The 21,363-nt window shown below is 39.9% G+C and overlaps 1 protein-coding gene across 1 annotated transcript in view; it reads right to left on the bottom strand.

Annotated features, from left to right (window-relative positions):
* AGBL4 (ATP/GTP binding protein like 4) overlaps window positions 1-21,363 on the bottom strand; it is a 1,221,291-nt gene that overhangs the window by 1,188,672 nt on the left and 11,256 nt on the right. Inside the window, exon 2 of the mRNA XM_032217563.1 lies at window positions 13,829-13,951. Within this exon, the coding sequence (XP_032073454.1) occupies window positions 13,829-13,951 (123 nt within the window). The remainder of the gene's footprint in view (window positions 1-13,828; window positions 13,952-21,363) is intronic.

The following is a 21,363-nucleotide window of genomic DNA, read 5'->3' as shown; positions in this document are numbered from 1 at the left end:
AAGGGTCAACTCTACATGTCAGCCCTCCCAGGTAAGCCAGAGAATCTTGCAGGTCTGAAGGTACAACTGTAGGAAAAGAGCAAGCAGAACTGTGGGTGGAGTTAAACACGTCATCCCATAAGCGCTCTAAGTCCAACCCCTCCTGAGTTCCATTGACCCTTATCTGGCACCTCTTTAGTGTTGAACTTTAGTTGATCAGATTCTTGTATACAGGCTTAAATAAATCTTCTATGCTGCAACCTTACAAATAGTCATGATTCTTTGCTTCTGACACAAATTTCTCACCACCACTTTTAAACATCCAATTAATCAGGCACGTGACCTCAGGGATGGTACAAAGATAATAATTGTGAAAACTTATGTGTGAAAACCTGTCATAAGTCTCTTTTTTCAGTGCCGTGGTAAATTCAAATGGTTACTAAATGAATCGTTGTAAGTCGAGGACTATCTGTATAAAAATAGAATTTTATAAAAAAAAACAAAGAAAAAAACTAGAAAGGAGTAAAGATACACAAAAAAGAAAGAAGAAAAACAAAATAATATAATAAGAGAAAATAAATAAAAAGAAGGGATTTCCAACCTTCATCACAAGAAGTATAAACTGATTTAGTGGCTTAACCTCCTCAAAGGCTACAAACATTTATCTCTTCATCCCCTATCCCAGCACTTATTTATAAACAAAACCGTAAAAAAATATTTTTTTCACTCCTGGTTATTAGTTGAAAGTCCATACAGGATTACCAGAAGAACAATGTATCTTGTTTTAATTTTGATCAAATAAACCAACTTTATATGCCTTCATTTTACTTTAAACAGGCTTCATGTATAGTTTGTTCAAATATTGTCATAGGATTTGGTTTATCTTCATTTCTTTTTTGCTCCTTTGCTCAGTGATTTTTTAAGGATGTAACAAGCATCTTTTTGTAAAATCTAGTAGAAAATAATTATTCAGGTCAACCTACTACAGGAGGACTGTTTTTATATTTTACCTGGATTGCCACTATACTAAGATCTGATCAGAGACAGGAATAACATTCTACTTGAAAGTGGGCATTTACTCCCTGATAGCCAGGTTTTTCCACTCAGCGCTAATCAATACTCGCTGTATCTAAATAGGGTTAAGAAATTCTATCGTAAATGCTTCTGACTGACAATCATTACATTTTGGAACACCTTCTGTGACAATCTAGCATTTTTCCTTGTTTGATTTTTAAAAAACACTGATCTATGCCAGGATCTATTTCTTGCTGCTCAGTCTTCTGAACTGTGATTGTCAATGCTAAATATTTTGCCATAGCTTTCCCAGATTTTGGGCATACTTTTGTTTAGTGAGTTTGCTGTAAGTAGTTTTTCCTGGATTTTTATTCTTTACCATTCAATTTTAACTCTTGACAGATTAAAACTGTGGTTATAATCATTAATTGTAGCATCTAGATTAGGAAAGTTTGGGGGTGGCAACCTAAAGTACCTTGCAATGAGTCATGTGTCAAGTGGTGTTAACTCCAATAACATTTACAAAGGTAAATGGCAAAAATCCATGAACCACACAATATAGTTTTACCAAATAGCTATGTGGATACAATTATTATGTTAATGAAAAAGCACTATATTAATTTTAGTTAAACAATGAGACTTGACAGTGTTTAACACTGTTAGAATATGGGCCATGTTTTTATTTTAAAATATCATACAGTGAATTGAATCCATGCCTCTGGAAGTATGGATAGAAATTGACTGTCTCACCTTATTTCCTTTCAGCCAAAAATCTTCCAAAATACCCTGTTATGGTGATTAGCAATGGTACATAGTGCAAAAGAGAATAGATAAAAGAGATGGGATTCATTTGAACAACAGTTGGGTCTGATAGAATTTGTTACCAAATATTTTCAATATAGATGTAAATTGCATAATCCAACAGAATTTGAGAATTCTAGTAAACAGTTATATTTATTTGCATAATTCTATGATTTTGATTGAGTATTGAATTAGATCAAAAAGCTGTATACCATTTAACAGTTATTTTAAAATATTGCTAAGCTATTGCCTTCATCCCGTTTATTGGCTTCCTGGATACATCAAGATGGGACCTGCAGGAAACCAAATGTTGGATTAAATAAATCTGCTTCGCTGCAATTCAACAAAAAAAACCCTTTGTTTTTCTTGTCAAACGTATGTCCCTAATACTGCCAAGAAAATCAGATGGACATAATAACCAAAGGTTGAGCTCCACTGAGAGCGACTTCACCTTTTATGAAACTTGAAAGCTTTAGAGTTTCTAAATGTCATTGTTAAAAAAAACATAAAAGTAATACATGAGGAAAACATGTACATGTGATTTGTTATTTTAGGAAGACTTAGGAAACAAACTTTCAACTGCCACTCAGTAAAACATTATGCTATTTGTCTCCATATTTGATGGATTCAAACTAAAGGGTAGAACATGTAGATTGGGAACTAGTGATATGGCTGCATTGTCCATAATATCAAACCTTTTCTTCTAGTCTGTTAATAGTAACATTGATTTTTTAAATAATAGAATACTTTATTATGTTTTTTTTTATTGTAGGCTGCCCAGAGCAGAATACATAGTCATGATACACAATACAGAGCCGAGGTGGCGCAGTGGTTAAATGCAGCACTGCAGGCTACTTCAGCTGACTGCAGTTCAGCAGTTCGGCTGTTCAAATCTCACCAGCTCAGGGTTGACTCAGCATTCCATCCTTCCGAGGTGGGTAAAATGAGGACCCAGATTGTTGAGGGCAATATGCTGACTCTGTAAACCGTTTAGAGAGGGCTGAAAGCCCTATGAAGTGGTATATAAGTCTAACTGCTGTTGCTATTGCTATGATTTTGTGAAATGGGCAGCTATATAAATCTGATGAAAAAAATACTATCATTTCTTTTTATTACTTTGATTCAACAAAGCTTCAGAGTAGGAAATAGGGGTACTAGAATCTTCAGATACTAAGGGAAGGAGAAGAACTGAAGGTGGTAATAATGGTATGTCCAAAAACTGAGATATATTCACATATTGACCATTCTAACATCTTCAGTGGTATGACATTCCTCATTTATCGGTTAAGAGAACAGCCTCCCTCGGTGACTCATTTACACAGAGGTCACAAGAAAATAGATAGAAAGCCTCCACCCTTGGCAACCTACTAGATAAAGTGCATTTCTGTCAATTTTTTATCTGTTTACAAGAAACTTTGGATGAATCTTGTTCTCCATTGAAGAACTTCACAATATTAGGAAGATCAGAGAAGAATGTTTCTACAGGAATTACAACACATGAGGATTTCAATTGTAGTGGCTGAGAAGAGGCAAAAGAGTGGGGGGGAGGGGGATAATTACATAATATACAGTAGATCATTGAATAAGCTTAATTTTCTTTGATAAGGAATTAGAGTCACTGACATGAAAGTAGAAAAAAAATCTATGTAATAAATTACCTTATTAAAATCAAGGGAGCATAATAATTTATGCAAGCTCTGGAGCCATAATAGATTAGAAACCAAATATATGTAGTTGTGTATGCTTTGAATGCTGCCATCCTATCACTGCTAAGGATTATCTGCAGAACTATTCTCTTTCTGTTTTCCCTCATACCAATAAAGATGTCAGGATGTTGTCCTTTTGCAAGGATTATAAGGGGCATATGAATTGGGTATCTCCATTAAACTTGTCTCCTCCCTCCCTCTCCCTCCCTCCCTTCCTCTCCCTCTCTGGGATGAGAAATGAGAAATGTCTATTAACTGCTACTGGAATATCTCGGTGCCCATAGAAACTATAGCCTAAATAATTAGGCTTCTGTCTATGTGCATATAGATGGGCATGACTGCATTCTAACAACCATGGTGGCGCAATGGTTAGAATGCAGTATTGCAGGCTGACTCTGCCCACGGCCAGAGTTTGTTCCTCATCGGCTCAAGGTTGACTCAGCCTCCATCCTTCTGAGGTCAGTAAAATGAGGACCCAGATTGTTGGGACAAATATGCTGACTCTGTAAACTGCTTAGAGAGTGCTGAAAAGCACTATGAAGTGGTATATAAGTCTAAACGCAATTGCTATTGCTATATAAAAACCAATACTGAATCTAGGAAGAGAACAAAATCTGCAGTGAATTTGTTATATGGTTAAAACTTGTGAGTCATACTATCCTTATCTTTTTTTATCCTGGAACTTTCTGTTTTCTACTAAGTAGGCAATACAGCCTGCAAGGAAAAAAAGTCATAAAATAAAAGAACAATTTTAAATGAATGAGTGTGTGTGTGGGGGGGAGGTTGCTTGATCAACAGTTGATGTTATTTATTTACTATCCAAGATCAAATCAACAAACATTAAAACATAATAATAATTAAAATACATATATAAAAAAATACATGAAAATCAAAAGTAATCAAAACGGTGAGGAAGGTGAAAGACAATTTTTTAAATGATAAAGCTACATATAGACATTTTGCCATGGGCTTTGATACATCCAAAACTGATCACTGAAAAGGAAAGCAATGATGTTCTTGTGGGGGATATTCAAATTTCTGAAAATCTGAGTTCTAATCACCTCTGGGTATACAGTGCATAATTTAATAAAACCTGAAATATTGCTTTAAATTTAAGTTTTGAACAGTTTACATATGGGAGGTTAAGTTTGCTTCCAGTTGTTAATTGGTAATATTTTTATTTGAAAGATGTAGCCCCTACTCTAAATATTCAAATATTGAGAAATAGATCTCATTTAGACTCTGAATGCAGTGGACTAATTCTTCCTCACCATTTTATGCATGTACATATTGAGCAAAATACATAAAATCCAACTCCAGTATTACATATGTATAAAATGTCAAATATGCTCATATAAAATCTCATTCATATTTAACAAACATCAAGCTTTGATAAACAAACTGTCCATTAATCTGTTAAACTGAAGTTTTATCATTCTAATCTAGCCTGTATATCTAGTCTCTATTGTAGTGGTTTCTATAGCAAAGATCAGGATCCCAGCATGCCATATCCCATTGCTATACATATCTCTAATCTCCCTAGTTACAAATTAGGAACTCTATAATTCCTATTGGTTGTCTGGGTTAGACTAGAACTCAGAAACTATGGCAAATATAATTATTGAGGGATTATAGGGAAACATACATGCTTCAGTCTCTCTTTATGGTCTAAATAAGTGGGTCAAAGTTCAGGATGTGGTATTGATATTATTAATTTCTTTAAAATATTGTTAGGCTATTTTCTTACTAAAAGGTATTAAAAACTACTGCTTCTGATAATTTTAAAAAATCTCAACCCCTTATATAGATATAGGTTAATACATTTATATAAGCATACTTATCAGTGATACTGTGGAAGAGAAAATCAGGAATTATTTATGTCAGAGCTGGAAGCCCTTTTCTCACAAAGTAATTGCCAAGCCAAGTCTTTACAGAAAGGGAGAATAAAAATCTCTGCTACCTGTATAAAACTTAATAAAAAGTTATTACACAAGGAAAAACTGAAACTCCAACTTGGATGTTGTCTGCCACCCAAGGAAATTAACTCAGTTGAAAAGAGATAAAGGGTTTTATCTTCATATGAAGAACAATTCTTTAACAGCAGTGCCAAGCTTGTTGCAATAGACTTTGAGTATACTGTAGACATCTGGCCTGGCTATTTTCTCCTGGAATTCAACAGCAACTAATTTGTTTCTTTGCAGTAATGATGCTCCCTATACTTTCTTTCAGGGTATCCTGATGCTGCTCTGTTTATTTCCCTTGTAGACATTTAGAATTTTTTATTCTGGGGAGATTGACACACGCTTAGAGCTATTCTCCATCCCCATCCCACTTATCTCTACTCCTGCTTTATGCTCTGCTACATCTTTTAAGACATTGGTTTAACTCTACTACAGCTCCTGACTTATTTCAATCAGTGGGATGGTGTGCCCTATGTCGTTCCTTGCTTCATACATTCACACGTCTTACAATTTGTGTTCTATGTGTTTCATCAAATAACAGAAAAGATGACGTGTATTTAGAATTATTTAAAATCTCTCCTTTCTTCAGAGAGCTGGGCTCCAAAATATTTGAAATAATAAAAAATAAGTGACTGTGTCATTAAAAGACAAGATGTTTATCCACAACACTATTCAAACTAATCAGATGGATTACTATTTGTTAGTGTGCACATACCCAAACACATATTGCCTCACTGCTTATTTATATGAAAGTCCATAGAAGCCACAAATATGAATTATGCAGTTGCTTGTAAATAAACTCCATAAGGTTTAAATATACAGCAGATGTAAGTAGCTGCAGGCGGTATGCCCACAGATATCTCCCTTGGTGCCCTCCAGACTACACTTTAATTTTGTTGCTGATTTAAATAAATACATGAAAAGCTGGCGTATTGAAAATAAGTACCTCCTCAAACATTATCTGTGTTTCAAATATGCCTCTAACTTTCAAATGGGGTTCAGAGACATTGTTTGATAATAAAATGGTTTGTATTTTTTTCTGAGTTCTGAATTTACACATTTAGAATTTAGACATTTATTTATAAATGGAATGCCTTGTATTCAAAACACATTCTACTTATCTATAGATTTTTTTTTAAACAAAAAATATAATATTTTTTTTAGCATATGGCATGTGTTAGCCAGGGATCACCAAGATGACTGGCTGCCTCTGTGAAAGGAATTTTTTCAGCAGTGTTATCTTACCGGCAGCATGCCTAAATGCCAGTAGGTAGACGGGGAAGGCTCCTTTCCTATTCCTATGCAGTTTATTCACTCACGTTAATCGAGCCGCTGAGCTGCTGGCCTCAGTGAAGCACAGACTCAGCGCCTTACTACCAGAGCCATCTATGGAATGTACATATTTATCTCTCTCTTATACCTTTATTATTCATATTAGTAAGACACTATTGCCTAATAAATAAATACAGTTCATTAGAATTTATTTTAAAATATATTTTTATAATTTATTAAAATATTTTTAATAAGGTGACAAGCAACAGGAAGAAGGAGAACTATTTAACTCATTTTTTGCATCTATCTTTATACAAAGGGAAAAAACATGCCATCAATATAATTTACTTGGACTTCAGTAAGGCATTTGATAAGGTAGACCATAACCTACTACTAGATAAAGTAGAAAAATGTGGGTTAGACAGCATCACCACCAGATGGAATTGTAACTGGCTGACCAACCGTACTCAACACGTAGTCCTCAATGGAACTGCATCTACACAGAGGGAAGTATGCAGTGGAATACCCCAAGGCTATGTTTTAGGCCCAGTACTGTTCAACATCTTCATTGATGATTTGGATGAGGGGATAAATGGGGAACTCATCAAATTTGCAGATGACACCAAGCTGGCAGGAATAGCCAACACTCTGGATGATAGGCTTAAGATACAGAAGGATCTTGACAAACTTGAACATTGGGCACTATCTAACAAAATGAAATTCAATGGTGAAAAAAGTAAGGTCCTACATTTAGGCAAGAAAAACAAAATGCACAGGTACAGTATATGTGGTGCACTGCTCAAAAGTAGTAACTGTGAGAGGGATCTTGGAATCTTAGTGGACAACCATTTAAATATGAGCCAGCAGTGTGCAGCAGCTGCCAAAAAAGCCAACACAGTTCTTGGTGCATAAATAGAGGGATAGAATCAAGATCACATGAAGTGTTAATACCACTTTATAATGCCTTGATAATGCCACACTTTGAATATTGCATCCAGTTGGTCACCATGATATAAAAAAGATATTGAGACGCTAGAAAGAATACAGAGAAGAGTCACAATACCCAAGTTAAAGGAATTGGGTATGTCTAGTTTAATGAAAAGAAGGATTAGGATGACATGATAGCAGTGTTCTAATATCTAAGGGCTACCAATACTGCAGTCTAATACTGCATTCAGTTTTGATCGCTACTATGTAAAAAAGATGTGGAGACTCTAGAAAGAGTGCAGAGAAGAGCAACAAAGATGATTAGGGGACTGGAGGCTAAACATATGAAGAATGGTTGCAGGAACTGGGTATGTCTAGTTTAATGAAAAGAAGGACTAGGGAAGACATGATAGCAGTGTGCCAATATCTCAGGGATTGCCACAAAGAAGACGGAGTCAAACTATTCTCCACAGCACTTGGGGGTACTACAAAAAGCAATGGATAGAAACTAATCAAGGAGAGAAGCAACTTAGAACTGAGGAGAAATTTCCTGACAGTTTGAACAATTAATCAGTGGAACAACTTGCCTCCAGAAGTTGTGAATGCTCCAACACTGGAAGTTTTCAAGAAGATATTGGATAACCATTTGTCTGAAATGGTATAGGGTTTCCTGTCTAGGCAGGGAGTGGACTAGAAGACCTCCAAGGTCCCTTCCAACTCTATTCTAGAGTTGGAAAATTATTCTATTCTATTCTATTCGCATCCATTTTCTTTTTTTTTTATTTTCCATTTTCATAACATATAATCACATGTATACTATTACATAGCCAATATCCTATTGTATTAAGTAGTAATTACATCAGTTCCTCTTGTCATCAACGCCCAGAAAGATAAAAACCCATTATTAGCTCTTCTGCTCTCTGTATACCTCTTTCTTCTATCTCTCTCCTACTTCCTTTCTTCCCTTCATCATCCTTTTCTACTCTACTTCCCCTTCCCTTCTCCTCTCTCTGCATTCCACTCCTCCTTATCCTCCTCATCTTCCCCCCTTACCCTCTCTCCTATCCCTCTCTTCCTATCTTTCTTCTCTCCTCTGTTTCCCACTCTTCCTCTCATTGGTGTATTTCCGCTTCTGAGCAAACTCCATTCTATGTTGATGGTATTTATGCTTCCATATCAATATACTTAACATATCTTAGTTTTAAAGAAAAAATAAGAGAAGACAGTATACATGTGCAATCATATTACATTAAAATTTAACACCCCTCGTCAAGCCTAATATGCATCCCTCCCTCCCCCCAGCCCCCCCCCCCAGCCTTCCCTCCCCTGACTTCCCAGAACCCATACACAGTATAAATCTTTAACAAAAACAGTCTAAAATATATTGGAAAAAAGAATAGAAAATTGATAACATCTTTACATTGAGCTTAGCTCCTCCTTGCTAGGCTAACTTTAAACAATTTATATCATTCCTGATCTTAATCATAAGCTATCTGGAATTTCTTAGTTCCATATTTATTTTGTATATAATCAATCCATTTTTCCAGTCTTGTTTATATCTCTCGTTTGAGTGGTCCTTAAGATATGCAGATATTTTAGCCATCTCGGCTAAATTTGTGACTTTCAATGTCCATTCTTGAATTGTAGGCAAATCTTCCTTCTTCCAGTATTGCACCACCAACAATCTAGCTGCAGTTATTAAGTGCAAAATCAAATTAATCTCTACAGCTGTACAATCAGTAATTATACCTAATAAAAATAACTGAGGGGTAAACTTTATCCTTTTTTTAAGAACATTTTGCATAATCCACCATATTTTCATCCAAAATGCCTTAACCTTTTTGCAAGTCCACCATATATGAGAATATGTAGCATCGAGAGAATCACATCTCCAGCATTTGGGTTGTAAGTTCAGATACATAGAAGCCAACTTTTTAGGATCTAAATGCCATCTATAAAACATCTTATAAAAGTTTTCTCTCAAGTTTTGGGCTTGTGTAAATTTTACATTTCTTACCCAGATCCTTTCCCATGTATCCAACATTATTGGTTCTTCAATATTTTGAGCCCACTTTATCATACAGTCTTTAACTAATTCTGTTTCGGAATCCATCTGTATTAATACATTGTATATTCTCTTTATATGCATTAAACTTTGATCTCTTATTTGTTTAAATAAATTATCCTCGACTTGCATAAAACCAATTTTTTATCTGTTTTCCACCTGGCCTGTAGCTGTCCATACTGGAACCATGTTTGAATTACCTTTTCCTCTTTTAATTCATCCAAGGATTTTAGTTGTAATGCACCCCTTTCTAGGGTAAGAAGCTGTCTGTAAGTAATTATATCCTGTTTTTGTACTATGTTCATATTTTCTATTGCATAACTAGGAATTGCCCACATGGGTATCTTATCATTTAATTTGTATTGATATTTTTTCCAGACTCGCAGTAAAGCATTCCTTAAAATATGACTTTTAAAATTCTTGTCCACTTTTTTGTTATATAGCAGGTAAGCATGCCAGCCATATACCAGATCATACCCCTCGATATTAAGTATCCTATCATTTGTTAAATTAATCCAGTCACTAATTACAGATAAAGCTACTGCGTCGTAATATAATTTTAAATTGGATAATTTCAAACCTCCCCTCTCACGTACATCTTGCATTATTTTTAGTTTTACTCTCGGCTTCTTTCCTGCCCATACAAATTTATTAATACCCTTCTGCCATTCTAACAAGTTCACATCTTTTTAAAGTATAGGTAGCATTTGGAAAAGAAATAAAAATTTAGGTAAAATATTCATTTTTACTGCTGCTGTTCTTCCTAGCAAAGATAACTGTAACTTTTCCCATTTTTTCATCTCTGTCTATATACTATGCCAAAGTGGCTCATAATTATACTTATATAACTTCCCGTTTGAGGTTGAAATATGAACTCCTAAATATTTGACCTTTTTAACTATTTCACATCCTATCGTTCTTTTTAGTTCTTCCTTTTGTTTAGTATTCATATTTGTAGCTAATATTTTTGTTTTCCCTAGATTTATTTTAAATCCTGACACTTGACCATATTGATTAATCATATTCATTAAGATCATACTAGATTCCTGCGGTTGGGTTAATATTATAACCAGATCATCTGCAAAAGCACACACTCTATATTCTTGCTGCCTAATCTTAATTCCCTTTAGGCCCTCCAAGCCCCGTATTTTATTCAACAATATTTCCAAAGTTATAATAAATAGTAATGGGGACAAGGGACAACCCTGTCTTGTATCTTTTTCAATTTGAAAAGAATCTGTTAAACTTCCATTAACTATAATTTGAGCTGTTTGCTGTTGATATATTGCTTTGATTGATTGTAAGAAACATTCTCCTATTTGCATTTTTTGCAGTGTTTTCAACAGGAATTGCCAATTAACTCGATCAAAGGCTTTCTCAGCATCGTGAAATATGAGCGCAGCAGGAATTTGGTTATTCTTTCCCAAATATTCTAGTGCATTAACAATTAATCTTATGTTACTTCTCATTTGTCTCCCTTGAATAAAACCTGTTTGATCATTATGATGAATTGTTGAATAACCAACATTAACCTATTTGCTAGTATTTTAGTAAAGATTATATAATCTACATTAAGTAGTGACATAGGTCTGTAGTTTTTTGGTTGGGTAATATTTTGGTCTTCTTTGGGTATCAGGGATATAAAAGCTGTCTTCCAAGATGGAGGTACCTTACCTTCCGTTTGAATCTTATTAAATAATTTCTTAAGAGGTTATATTCGCATCCATTTTCAATTGCAATATTTCTAAAAAGTTCTATAAAAATCTTTTTTTTTTGCAATAGAGCAGCACTATGTAGCCTTTTTATTTAAAAAAAAATCATTTACATGGATAAACAGTGGGACTTATTTCTTATAAGTTATATATATATGTATGTATGTATGTATATTTAAAGTCACAACCCCTGGTATGCCCCAATTATGGGAGGAAGCTAACTGCTTCCATTCTCTGTCAATCGGCTCGTCACAAGAGTCCATCATGACAGAAACCCAATATTTTTACTGTTGCCTTTGTTATATTTGTCTTTTATTTTATTTATTTATCAGCACAAAAACACACACACACAAACACACAAACATATTACCTTAATAAAGAAACTATTCAGAAATGTTAAATGTTATCTAATGGGCCAAAGTGACTGAAAATATTTTAAAAGTAGAAAAATTCACATTATTATTCTAAATAATCAACATTTCCACAAAATCAACTTCTTTAGCAAATTCACACATAAAAATACTGTGAACACTACCCTTGGATTTTTTTTCTTTCCTCTACTCTCTGAATGTGTGTGTGTGTGTGTGTGTGTGTGTGTGTGTTTTCGTAGATTTTCACGGGTGTAGGTATGCTGGTCTTGATGTATTTGGGTCTTTTCCCTTGTAAGATTGAGATTGTCTTGGCAACTTTTCAGCGATGTCTCACTCGCCATCTTCAGGCTGGGTTTTGGCCAGAAAAGCCCAAAATGAAATTTACATATTTTGAACCTGTAAATCCTAATATAACTGGGATCAATGTCCTCATTACGCAGCTTCATCTCTCCCCTTAATTACAGTGATTTCTAGGATGCACACAAGAAACTCTATAGTTTAATTGGACAAATTCAATCTCTCTATTTTAGCAAAACATGTACAATTTCATTTGGTTAAATGCAGCACTGCAGGCTACTGCTAGATCAGCAGGTCAGCGGTTCAAATCTCACCGGCTCAGGGTTGACTCAGCCTTCCATCCTTCCGAGGTGGGTAAAATGAGGACCCAGATTGTTGGGGGCAATATGCTGACTCTCTGTAAACCGCTTAGAGAGGCCTGAAAGGCCTATGAAGCGGTATATAAGTCTACTGCTATTGCTATTGCTATTTGCATTAATAGTCCTGACCTATCTCGGCTATTCTCATAGTTTAAACAACAATTCTTCTGGCGTGTTTTAATATTTGATACTATTATATTAATCAACTATTGATGAAATTATCAAAATAAAGTCATCTCAAGGTTTCTTATAGGTAGAAGACAGCATATTTCCAAACAGTTTACCGTATTTTTCAGAGTATAAGACACTCTGGAATATAAGACGCACATTACTTTTTGGGGAGGAAAACAAGAAAAAAAATCTGCCTCTGCCTACCAGCATCCATCGGTATTCATCTGGGATGAATCACAGCCTGATTCAGCACGAGCAGCTGATTGGCAGTTGGATCAGCCTCTCGGAATATTGCCAATCAGCTGTTCCAGGCTGCGGAGATCACCACAGCCCATTGCCACATCTGTGCATCATGTTCTTGGCCTCCACAAATCACATTTTTGGCCTCCATGTGTCACTTTTTTGGCCTTCACGTGTCATGTTTTTGGCCACCGCATGTTGCTTTTTTGGCTTCCGCACACCCTGTTTTTGTCCTCCATGCATCGCATTTTCGGATGGTTCCAGGAAGTGGGGAGCGATGGTGGCGGCAATCCCCACCAACTGGAACCGGGTGAAAACGCAACATGCGGAGGCCAAAAACAGGATGTGTGGAGGCCGAAAACGTGACGCGCGGAGGCTGAAAACGGCCAAAGGGTGGGAGCCAGCGGAAGGGTGGGGCTTCAGCAACATTCACTGTATAAGGCGCACAGACATTTCTACCCACTTTGTCTTGTACTCTGAAAAATACGTAATTTAATGTTGTTTTCCAAAAAAGCTATGTCTTTTGAGAGATTCCGATATCAGATGAAAAAGATAGAGAATGTCTACATATAAAATGCATCCAATGGAGACAGGTGCTTAGGACCTTCTAATCCTGAGAATCAGGACAGACAAAACTTTTCACTGCAAGAACTTCCTCCTGTATTTCTGCTGAATGGAAATAAAACATATTTTATACATTTATTCATAATTTATTCATAATTAATTCCTAGTTTTGCATAAAGAATAATTATTTGTTGGTCAAAATGCCATAAAGTCAAACATCTATTTTTTAAAAATATAGACTTATTCTCAATTTATATTGCTTTAAGTGATTAATAAGTTCCTCTGTGAGGGACATAGGCAGTTGATAAATAAATTATGTAAATATTTTCTAGCTAAATTTAAAACCTAATAGCTATCACCAATTAATCTGATAACTAGAAATCACTTACCACTTTCAAAGCAGGCATCAAATACAAGATGACCCTTTTTTGCCTGTCCATAGTAACCTGGTGGAAAAGCTGTATATTTGCTTAAGTTTCCTGTAATGATTTCATCTATTTCTATGTCGCTACCTGTTGGAATAACAATAAGGAAGCCAATTAGATATAATTAAAAACTCAACACAAAATAAAATGGAGTGGTTCTCTTTATTAAGAGTTTGCAAAAATGGCAAAATCTAATGCTTATTTGCGTACTTCAGTGGGGGACTGTTAGTGCCTCAGTCCGTCCCTGGAGGGAACGGCTTCTCCAGGGCGGCACCTGGGCACAACAATCAAGGGGGGTCACCCACGAAGCTAATCCTAGAAAGAACTTGAGGACACGAGATCTCTCTGGGTGAAATGACAACTTTATTATGTAGCAAGGCTGAATATATAAACTTTCGTACGCAAATAAGGTTTTCAAGCATTGCAAATGTCATTGGTTACAAATTATGCATCTGGACCAATAACAGAATTGATAACTGCGTGCTTCCTGAGTTTCATGTGTGTCCTACTTTAGCTGTTTTCCAAGCAAGTACAAAACAAGCAAATTCTACAGGTGTCAAGAACAATTTGTGGTCGGCTATATCCGTCCTGTGCGGCTAGATGTACAGACTTTGCAAGTCCTATCTAGCTACCTGTTTAAACCATTTCCTATAGAAGATTTTGCTGCCAGATACGGCCTAGCAAAAAGGCCTGCTAACAGACAGTGAAGGCATGAAAGAAAAGACACTCTCAGAGCATAGCAACATCTCCTCCTTTTCTTTTTATTAGGTGGAGTCATTGTCCAGAAACTGTGGTGGAAGCCTCATGGGAAACTCTGGGATATCTAAGGAGATTGAGGCTCCCTCCTCAAACACCTGCAAGTTTAATGCTTGCTTCCTCATAGAAGCTTCCACAACATTCTGAATCATAGAGCGTAATAGAGGGATTATGCATGGTAACATCATGAGACCTAGCAATATGACACCAAGCATAAGCAAAGCTTGTTTCCAATTTCGGAAGAGTCCACCCAGAAACCCTCCTTCATCCATTATTCCTGTCCACTTTTGAACCGGGACATGGGCCAATTTCATCATCCGGTCGGTTATGCTTTCTATGACCTTTCCATTGTCATCGATCTGCAGACAACAATCAGACAGGTTAAATTTCCCACAGACCCCGCCCTCTGCTGCCAAAAGATAGTCAAGAGCCAGACGGTTTTGATAGACAGCATTCCGGAGCTTTGTCTGCGTGGCAGAGAGAACAAGCAAGGCGGCTCGATTCTCCCTGGTCAGCAGCTCAACCACTGCCTGCAAACGGATGATGCGATTAAGCATGTAAATAGGGGTCTGGTACCCCCACATTCCATCATTCGCCCAAACCGCAGGACCATAATATTGAATGATACGTTCCGGGGGCCAGTCCTCACCCCCATACTGCCCGCCCCAATCCCCAATCTTGAAGGTCCCACTGTCTGGAAGGGAGGGGGCCTGTCGACGAGTTCTTTTTGCATACAAGGGGTAGGACAGTCTCTGGCCATCGGTCAGGGGGATCAAGAAGAAGGATGGCCTGACATCGCCCAGGGCACAAGAACCAGTCCACTTAGCTGGCAAGGCAGAGTATGCTCGTCTGCCACATATCCAATAAAGACCAGGGGGGGCGGGCCAAGTGCCTGCATATCTGCTACTGATGTTCACGGCGGATGGAATTCCCTTAGGCCACCCCAGTTTGGCTCCCAAGGCTTCGTCAGGCCACCCACCAGGGAGTTTGGTTCCGTGGGAGAAAGTGTACGGGGTGGTAGGAGGGAAAGAGATATTGAGAATTAACTGTCGTTGACATAGACTATTGCCCACAGAAGGGGAGTTCAGCTGCCAGCGAAAAATGCAAAATTCAAATATTGGCAAGTCCCTGAGTTCCCACACACTGTTGTTAACGTGTTGTGGTTTGTCGGTGGCATTATAAAAGGTAGACATGTTCCAAGCAGAGGCTTGCCAGGGCCATTGATCACCCATGTCAGTTCCCCCACAGACAAAACAATTAGTAACATCCAAAGATCCAGCGATAACCTCAGCAAGCTGAATAAACAGGTTGCGGGCTAACTGCGGGATCTCAAAGGGCTTGGACATTTCTTGCCAGAACCCTTGATAATAGGACATATGATATGTGTGCGCTGCTTCTCGGAACTGATATTCTTGCAAGGTGAGGACAGTTACGGGGTCGGTGCCTCCGGCGTAGGCGCGAACCCCGATGGTTACATGCATGGTGCTCTTGGTGTCTGCATATTTTTTGCGGAATTGAGGCCAGTCACTGATAGTGATATTGAAGAGAGCACATTTGTTCAGGGGGCAGTTGGTGGGGACTGGAAGTCTGCAAAGTCGAAGGTCGATGTTAGAATAGCCCCAGTTTGAGTTGGAGGCCCATTGGACACAATCCCATTGAGTACAATAGGCATCTCCGTATCGGCAGGTGGTGCCTATTGAGACCTGCCGGTACTGTGGGCAGGCGTACAGGTCGTCCTTAGCATAGAGGCGGTGTTGCTGGGCCGTGTCACCACATCCCAGCCCCCATGAAGAGTGTTGGCAAAAATCAGCGGTCAGCGTGACTGGTCGACCGGGCCAGTAACGAACCTCCTGGATCACGGTTTTTCCTGAGATGCCTCCTGAGCGCAGACGGATCCAAGTCTGAACGGGGCTGGGCTTTGGATTAAAACATTTTTTAGAAGAGGGGCAGTAAGAGTAGGTGAGGTTATAAAAAGCACAGATAATAGGTTTGACAGTACAAGAATGATAGGATTGATACACAAGGGTTTCCCTTTCCTTTGTGCCTTCTCGTACCTTAGTGACACACTGTGCACAAGCAGGTGGCAGAGAAGAGCGCCGGATTCGAGGACGGAGTGAAGGCAATGTGTAAGTTGGAGAAGAGCGAGGCAGATGGGTAATCAGGGGACTAACAGAAATTGGAGCAAAGGCTGCAGGGGCTGGTAGTTTGGATTCACAAAATCCAATCCAAGCAATGAAGAATAGAGAGAGGCAAAGGAGGAAAAAAAGGGTAAAGTGCATACAGGGCGCAGGATACAGAGTATTATCAAAAGGAGGGGAATGAATTCCAGGAAGCAAGGTGCGCATGATAGGGCAAAGGGCAGGGGGTCTATAGGAAGGGGGAGGAGATGTGCTGGGAGGGAGAGAAGGAGAAAGGGAATGGACGTCGTCTAGGTCATCGAGTTCGTCAGAATCATCCATTGCAAGGGTTCGCAGCGTTGGCAGCGGAGATATCGGGGGGGGGTTGGCAACATTCTGAGACTTGGATGTGCGAGGAAGGTATGGACGGACGTGGCGGCCAGGTACCCACAGGACACGATCCTCGAGCTGAATAGCGGCGTAACCTCGGCCCCAGGTGACCAAATCGGCAGGGCCTCTCCAGGTCAGATCCGGAAGCAACCTGTAATAAACGGGGGGGGTGGGGAGGCAAAGAATCACGCGCAGCGAAGTGACGCTGTGCGGCAGTAGTTGGTGGAGAAGATCCAGTGATATTCAAAAAATTAAGGGTGAAAAGCACCCGATTGAGTTGGTTTTGCAAGGATGGGAGTCCAGGAGGGAATTTCTCCTTTTGGATTTTTTCAAGCGCCCGTTTGATGGTTAAGTTAGCTCGTTCCACAATCGCCTGACCTTGGGAATTCCAAGGAATTCCGAATTTATGGACAATACCCCAGGTATTGCAGAATTGCGCAAAGGCAGAACTAATATAAGCAGGCCCATTATCAGTTTTTAATTCTTTGGGGCGTCCCATCACTGCAAAGGTACGAATACAATGGTTAATGACATGTTTGGTGGCCTCTCCCCTCTGTGGGGAGGCCATAATGAAGCCCGAATAAGTGTCAACGGAAACATGTAGATATTTCCAGGGCGCAAAAGGAGAATGTTGGGTAACATCCATTTGCCAGATTTGTGAAGCCTCAAGACCGCGCGGGTTAACCCCCATGGGAATGGAGTTAGCCTGCTGACTGCAAGTAGGACACTGCTGAATAATGGCCGAGGCTTCGGTTTTGGAAATGCCAAATTGTTTAACAAGAGCCTTAGCATTTTGATGAAAATAAGAGTGACTCTCCCATGGGGAGGGAGAGGTCAGGGTTAAAACCGCAGGGAGCCTGGCAGCTTGATCGGCGATGTCATTGCCTTCAGTTAGCATGCCTGGGAAAGGCTGGTGACTGCGAATATGAGCAACAAAAAATGGAACCTCCCGAGACATGACAAGCTGTTGGAGGGTTAAAAACAAGGCCATGAGCGGGGCATCAATGGCCGGGGATAAATAAGCATCAAAAATATTCGTAATAATTTGGGAAACATACAATGAGTCCACAATAAGATTGAAAGGCTTAGTGGGCAATTTTTGAAAGGCCAATATGGAAGCGGCCAATTCAGATCGTTGAGCAGAGGATTGGGCTGGCGTATGGTGAATCACCCATTGGCCATTAATTTGGAAAGCGCATGCTCCACGGGTCTTGGTGCCATCGGCAAAAACCGTAAGAGCTTGGGGAATGGGCTGAGATTGCAGGCATGTATTAAACTGCACCGGAATGAGGTGCAGGAGCTGAATGCGAACATCCTGGGGAAAATGATACAAAATCTGGCCAGGCCAGTCGACCAAGGCCATCTGAAATTCCAAAGATTGAGAGTATAAGTTTTCCCAGGTAGGAAGAGGGAAGGGAACATATATGGAGATGGGTTCAAGACCCACAACAGTCAAACAGCGGCGACGGCCGCGAATAATTAGCAAGGAAAGTAACGAAAAGCGAGAAGAAATAGTCTTCCTGGGAGTATGCGGAAGGTGGAGCCATTCAATGATCAACAAGGAAGAGGGAAGGACTTGAACAAGGCAAGCGGTAGGAATAAAAGGGGTATTTAACAACAAGAGGGATAACGGGATATTCTCATGGCATCTATCCACCCATTTAGTGCGTAGGGCATCGTTTACCTGAGTTACAATGTCCAGCTGCTCAGGGGATAGATGAATAACATCCGAAGGTGAAGAAACGCCAGACAAGGCAGAGAAGAGAGGGGTTAGTTGAGATGTAGTAAAGCCCAGATAGGGACGGGCCCAATTGAGAGAGCCTAAATATTGTTGGAGCTGAACAAGAGTGGCAGAAGAAGGCAAGGCTAGAGAAGGAGTAACTGGTAAAGAATGGGATCGGAAAATTTTGTGGCCCAAATACAGAAAGGGTTCTGTTTGCTGAACCTTTTCTGGGGCGATAATCATGCCATGGAGTGTTAGATGCTCAATAAGTAAATGCAGGATGTGTTGAAAGGTTGGAAGGGGCATGTCAGCTGCAAGCAAAATATCATCCATATAGTGGTATAATAAGACACGGGGATGATCAAGGCGAAAGGGTTCCAGCAAGGAATGCACAACATATTGACACATAGTGGGGCTATTTAGCATACCTTGAGGTAAAACCTTCTATTGATAGCGTGACGTGGGGTGAGAGTGGTTAGCCACAGGAAGCGTAAATGCAAAAAGCAAGCGATCAGTTTGAGAGAGAGGAATGGAAAAGAAAGCATCCTTGAGATCAATGACAGCCAATTTAAAATTCCTCGGTACAAGGTTAGGATTTGGTAGCCCACACTGTAAGGAGCCCATGGGCCGAATGACCTTGTTCACGATTCTAAGATCTTGTAGGAATTGCCAGCGGCCACTTTTCTTTTTAATTACAAATACAGGGGTGTTATAGGGACTATTAGAGGGTTCCAACCGCCCCAAGGTAAGTTGTTCCTTGATTAATTCCCTAAGGGCAGCTAATTTCTCCGTTGGAAGCGGCCATTGATCAGCCCAAACAGGGGTGGGGTCAAGCAATTGCAAAGAGAGAAGAGGGTCCGGCATAACTAGTCAAAGGAGAGGAAGGCGTTAAACTGGGAGAGGAGGTCACGTCCCCAAAGATTGACATGCAAGGGCAACACAGCAGGACGAATACGTGCCTTGATCTTTGAGGAAGGGGTAGTGACCTCAATCCAAGCAGTACTGGTCTGAGCGGTCTGAACACCTCCAACCCCTTTAACGGCAGGTGAAGATTGCAGTGGCCACTTGGCGGGCCAATGAGAAAGTTGAATGACAGTGATGTCAGCCCCGGTATCTAAAATACCAGAAAAGGGAACACCATTTAGATGGAAGACCAAAAAGGGCTTTGCAGAAGAGACAGGAGAAGAGTAAAGCACATCTTTCCACGGAATCTCCGCATGGGGGGAAAGTTCATCATACTTAGGGATATCTATTTCCAATGGAACGGGAATTACAATAGCAGCATCAGATCCCTGTTGTATGGTGAGAGGATTGTCGGGGATGCAAACAAGAGCCAAGGAGTCCATTTCATGGGCAGATAAAAGAAAAGGTGAGGCGAGCACCCCTTGCGAGATAAGATCTCGGTGGGGGTACAACATTAAGGGTGCTGAAGGAGGCAGCTTAAGACTTGTAACATTGAGAGGGAGAAAATAAACAAGACCGGGTGTTAACATGGGAACAGTTTCAGAAGCCTGCACAATGAGGGATTGCAAAATGGTGGTGGACTTTGCGGCACAAGGGTCAATCGCCCCTATCGGAGATGTAAAAATGCCAATAGGCTGGCCGTCCCCTGGACGATCCACACCCAGATGAATAGGGTCATTCTCAGGAGGTAAGGAAAGGGCAAAATGGGAGGTGGCCTTGAAAGCGGGGCTAGCCACCCGCCCCAGTTCTAGTTTCCCGACTGGGAATTAGAATAAGGCGTGGCAGGAGCCGGGTTGGGGTTGGGGTTGCGGCCGGAGCGGCATTCCCGAGCCCAATGACCCATATGACCGCACCTTGGACAGGGTGTTTTGGGGCGAGTGCCCGCGGCCTGTGTGGCAGCGCCCCCGCCGGGGGCGCGGCACTGGCTGCGAAAATGGCCAGGCTTGCCGCAATTGAAACAATTGCCAGAACAGGGCTTGACACCCCCCGCATGCAAGGTGGAGAGGGCGGTGGCCATGAGTTCGGCTTGATAGGTGAGAGACCCTACGCGGGCAGCCTTTTGGAGGAAATCAGCCAAGTTCTTAGAGGAGTCGCCATGGAGGGGTTCAAGAACCTTGCGACAGTCCTCATTGGCATTCTCAAACGCTAAGCGCATCAAAATCTCCTGAAGTGCCTCAGAGTTATTAATGTCACGTTTGAGAGCCTTCTGGAGACGTTCGATGAAGGCATCGTAGGGCTCAGCGGGGCCTTGGCGAATGGTAGTAAAAGAGGAGGCTGATTTGGAGGATGGGTCATCAAGCTTAGAAAAGGCATGAAGAGCACATTCACTAATCAGGTCAAGACCAGCCACAGGAGTGGTAACTTGCCGTGCCTGTGTGGCAAATGCGTCTACCCCTTTTAATTGGGCGGCTGTATATTGAGGAAATTGTGCACTTTTTAGTACGCATTGCTGGTCGTACAAGGAATGCCAAACAACAAATTGAGTGGATGTTAAGATACATTTGGCAATGGTAATCCAATCACAGGGGAGAAGGTGATAAGTCTGACTA

This window comes from Thamnophis elegans, chromosome 5, assembly GCF_009769535.1.
Source record: "Thamnophis elegans isolate rThaEle1 chromosome 5, rThaEle1.pri, whole genome shotgun sequence".
Classification (NCBI taxonomy): Eukaryota; Metazoa; Chordata; class Lepidosauria; order Squamata; family Colubridae; genus Thamnophis; species Thamnophis elegans.
This window is presented reverse-complemented; position numbering and strand designations above follow the sequence as displayed.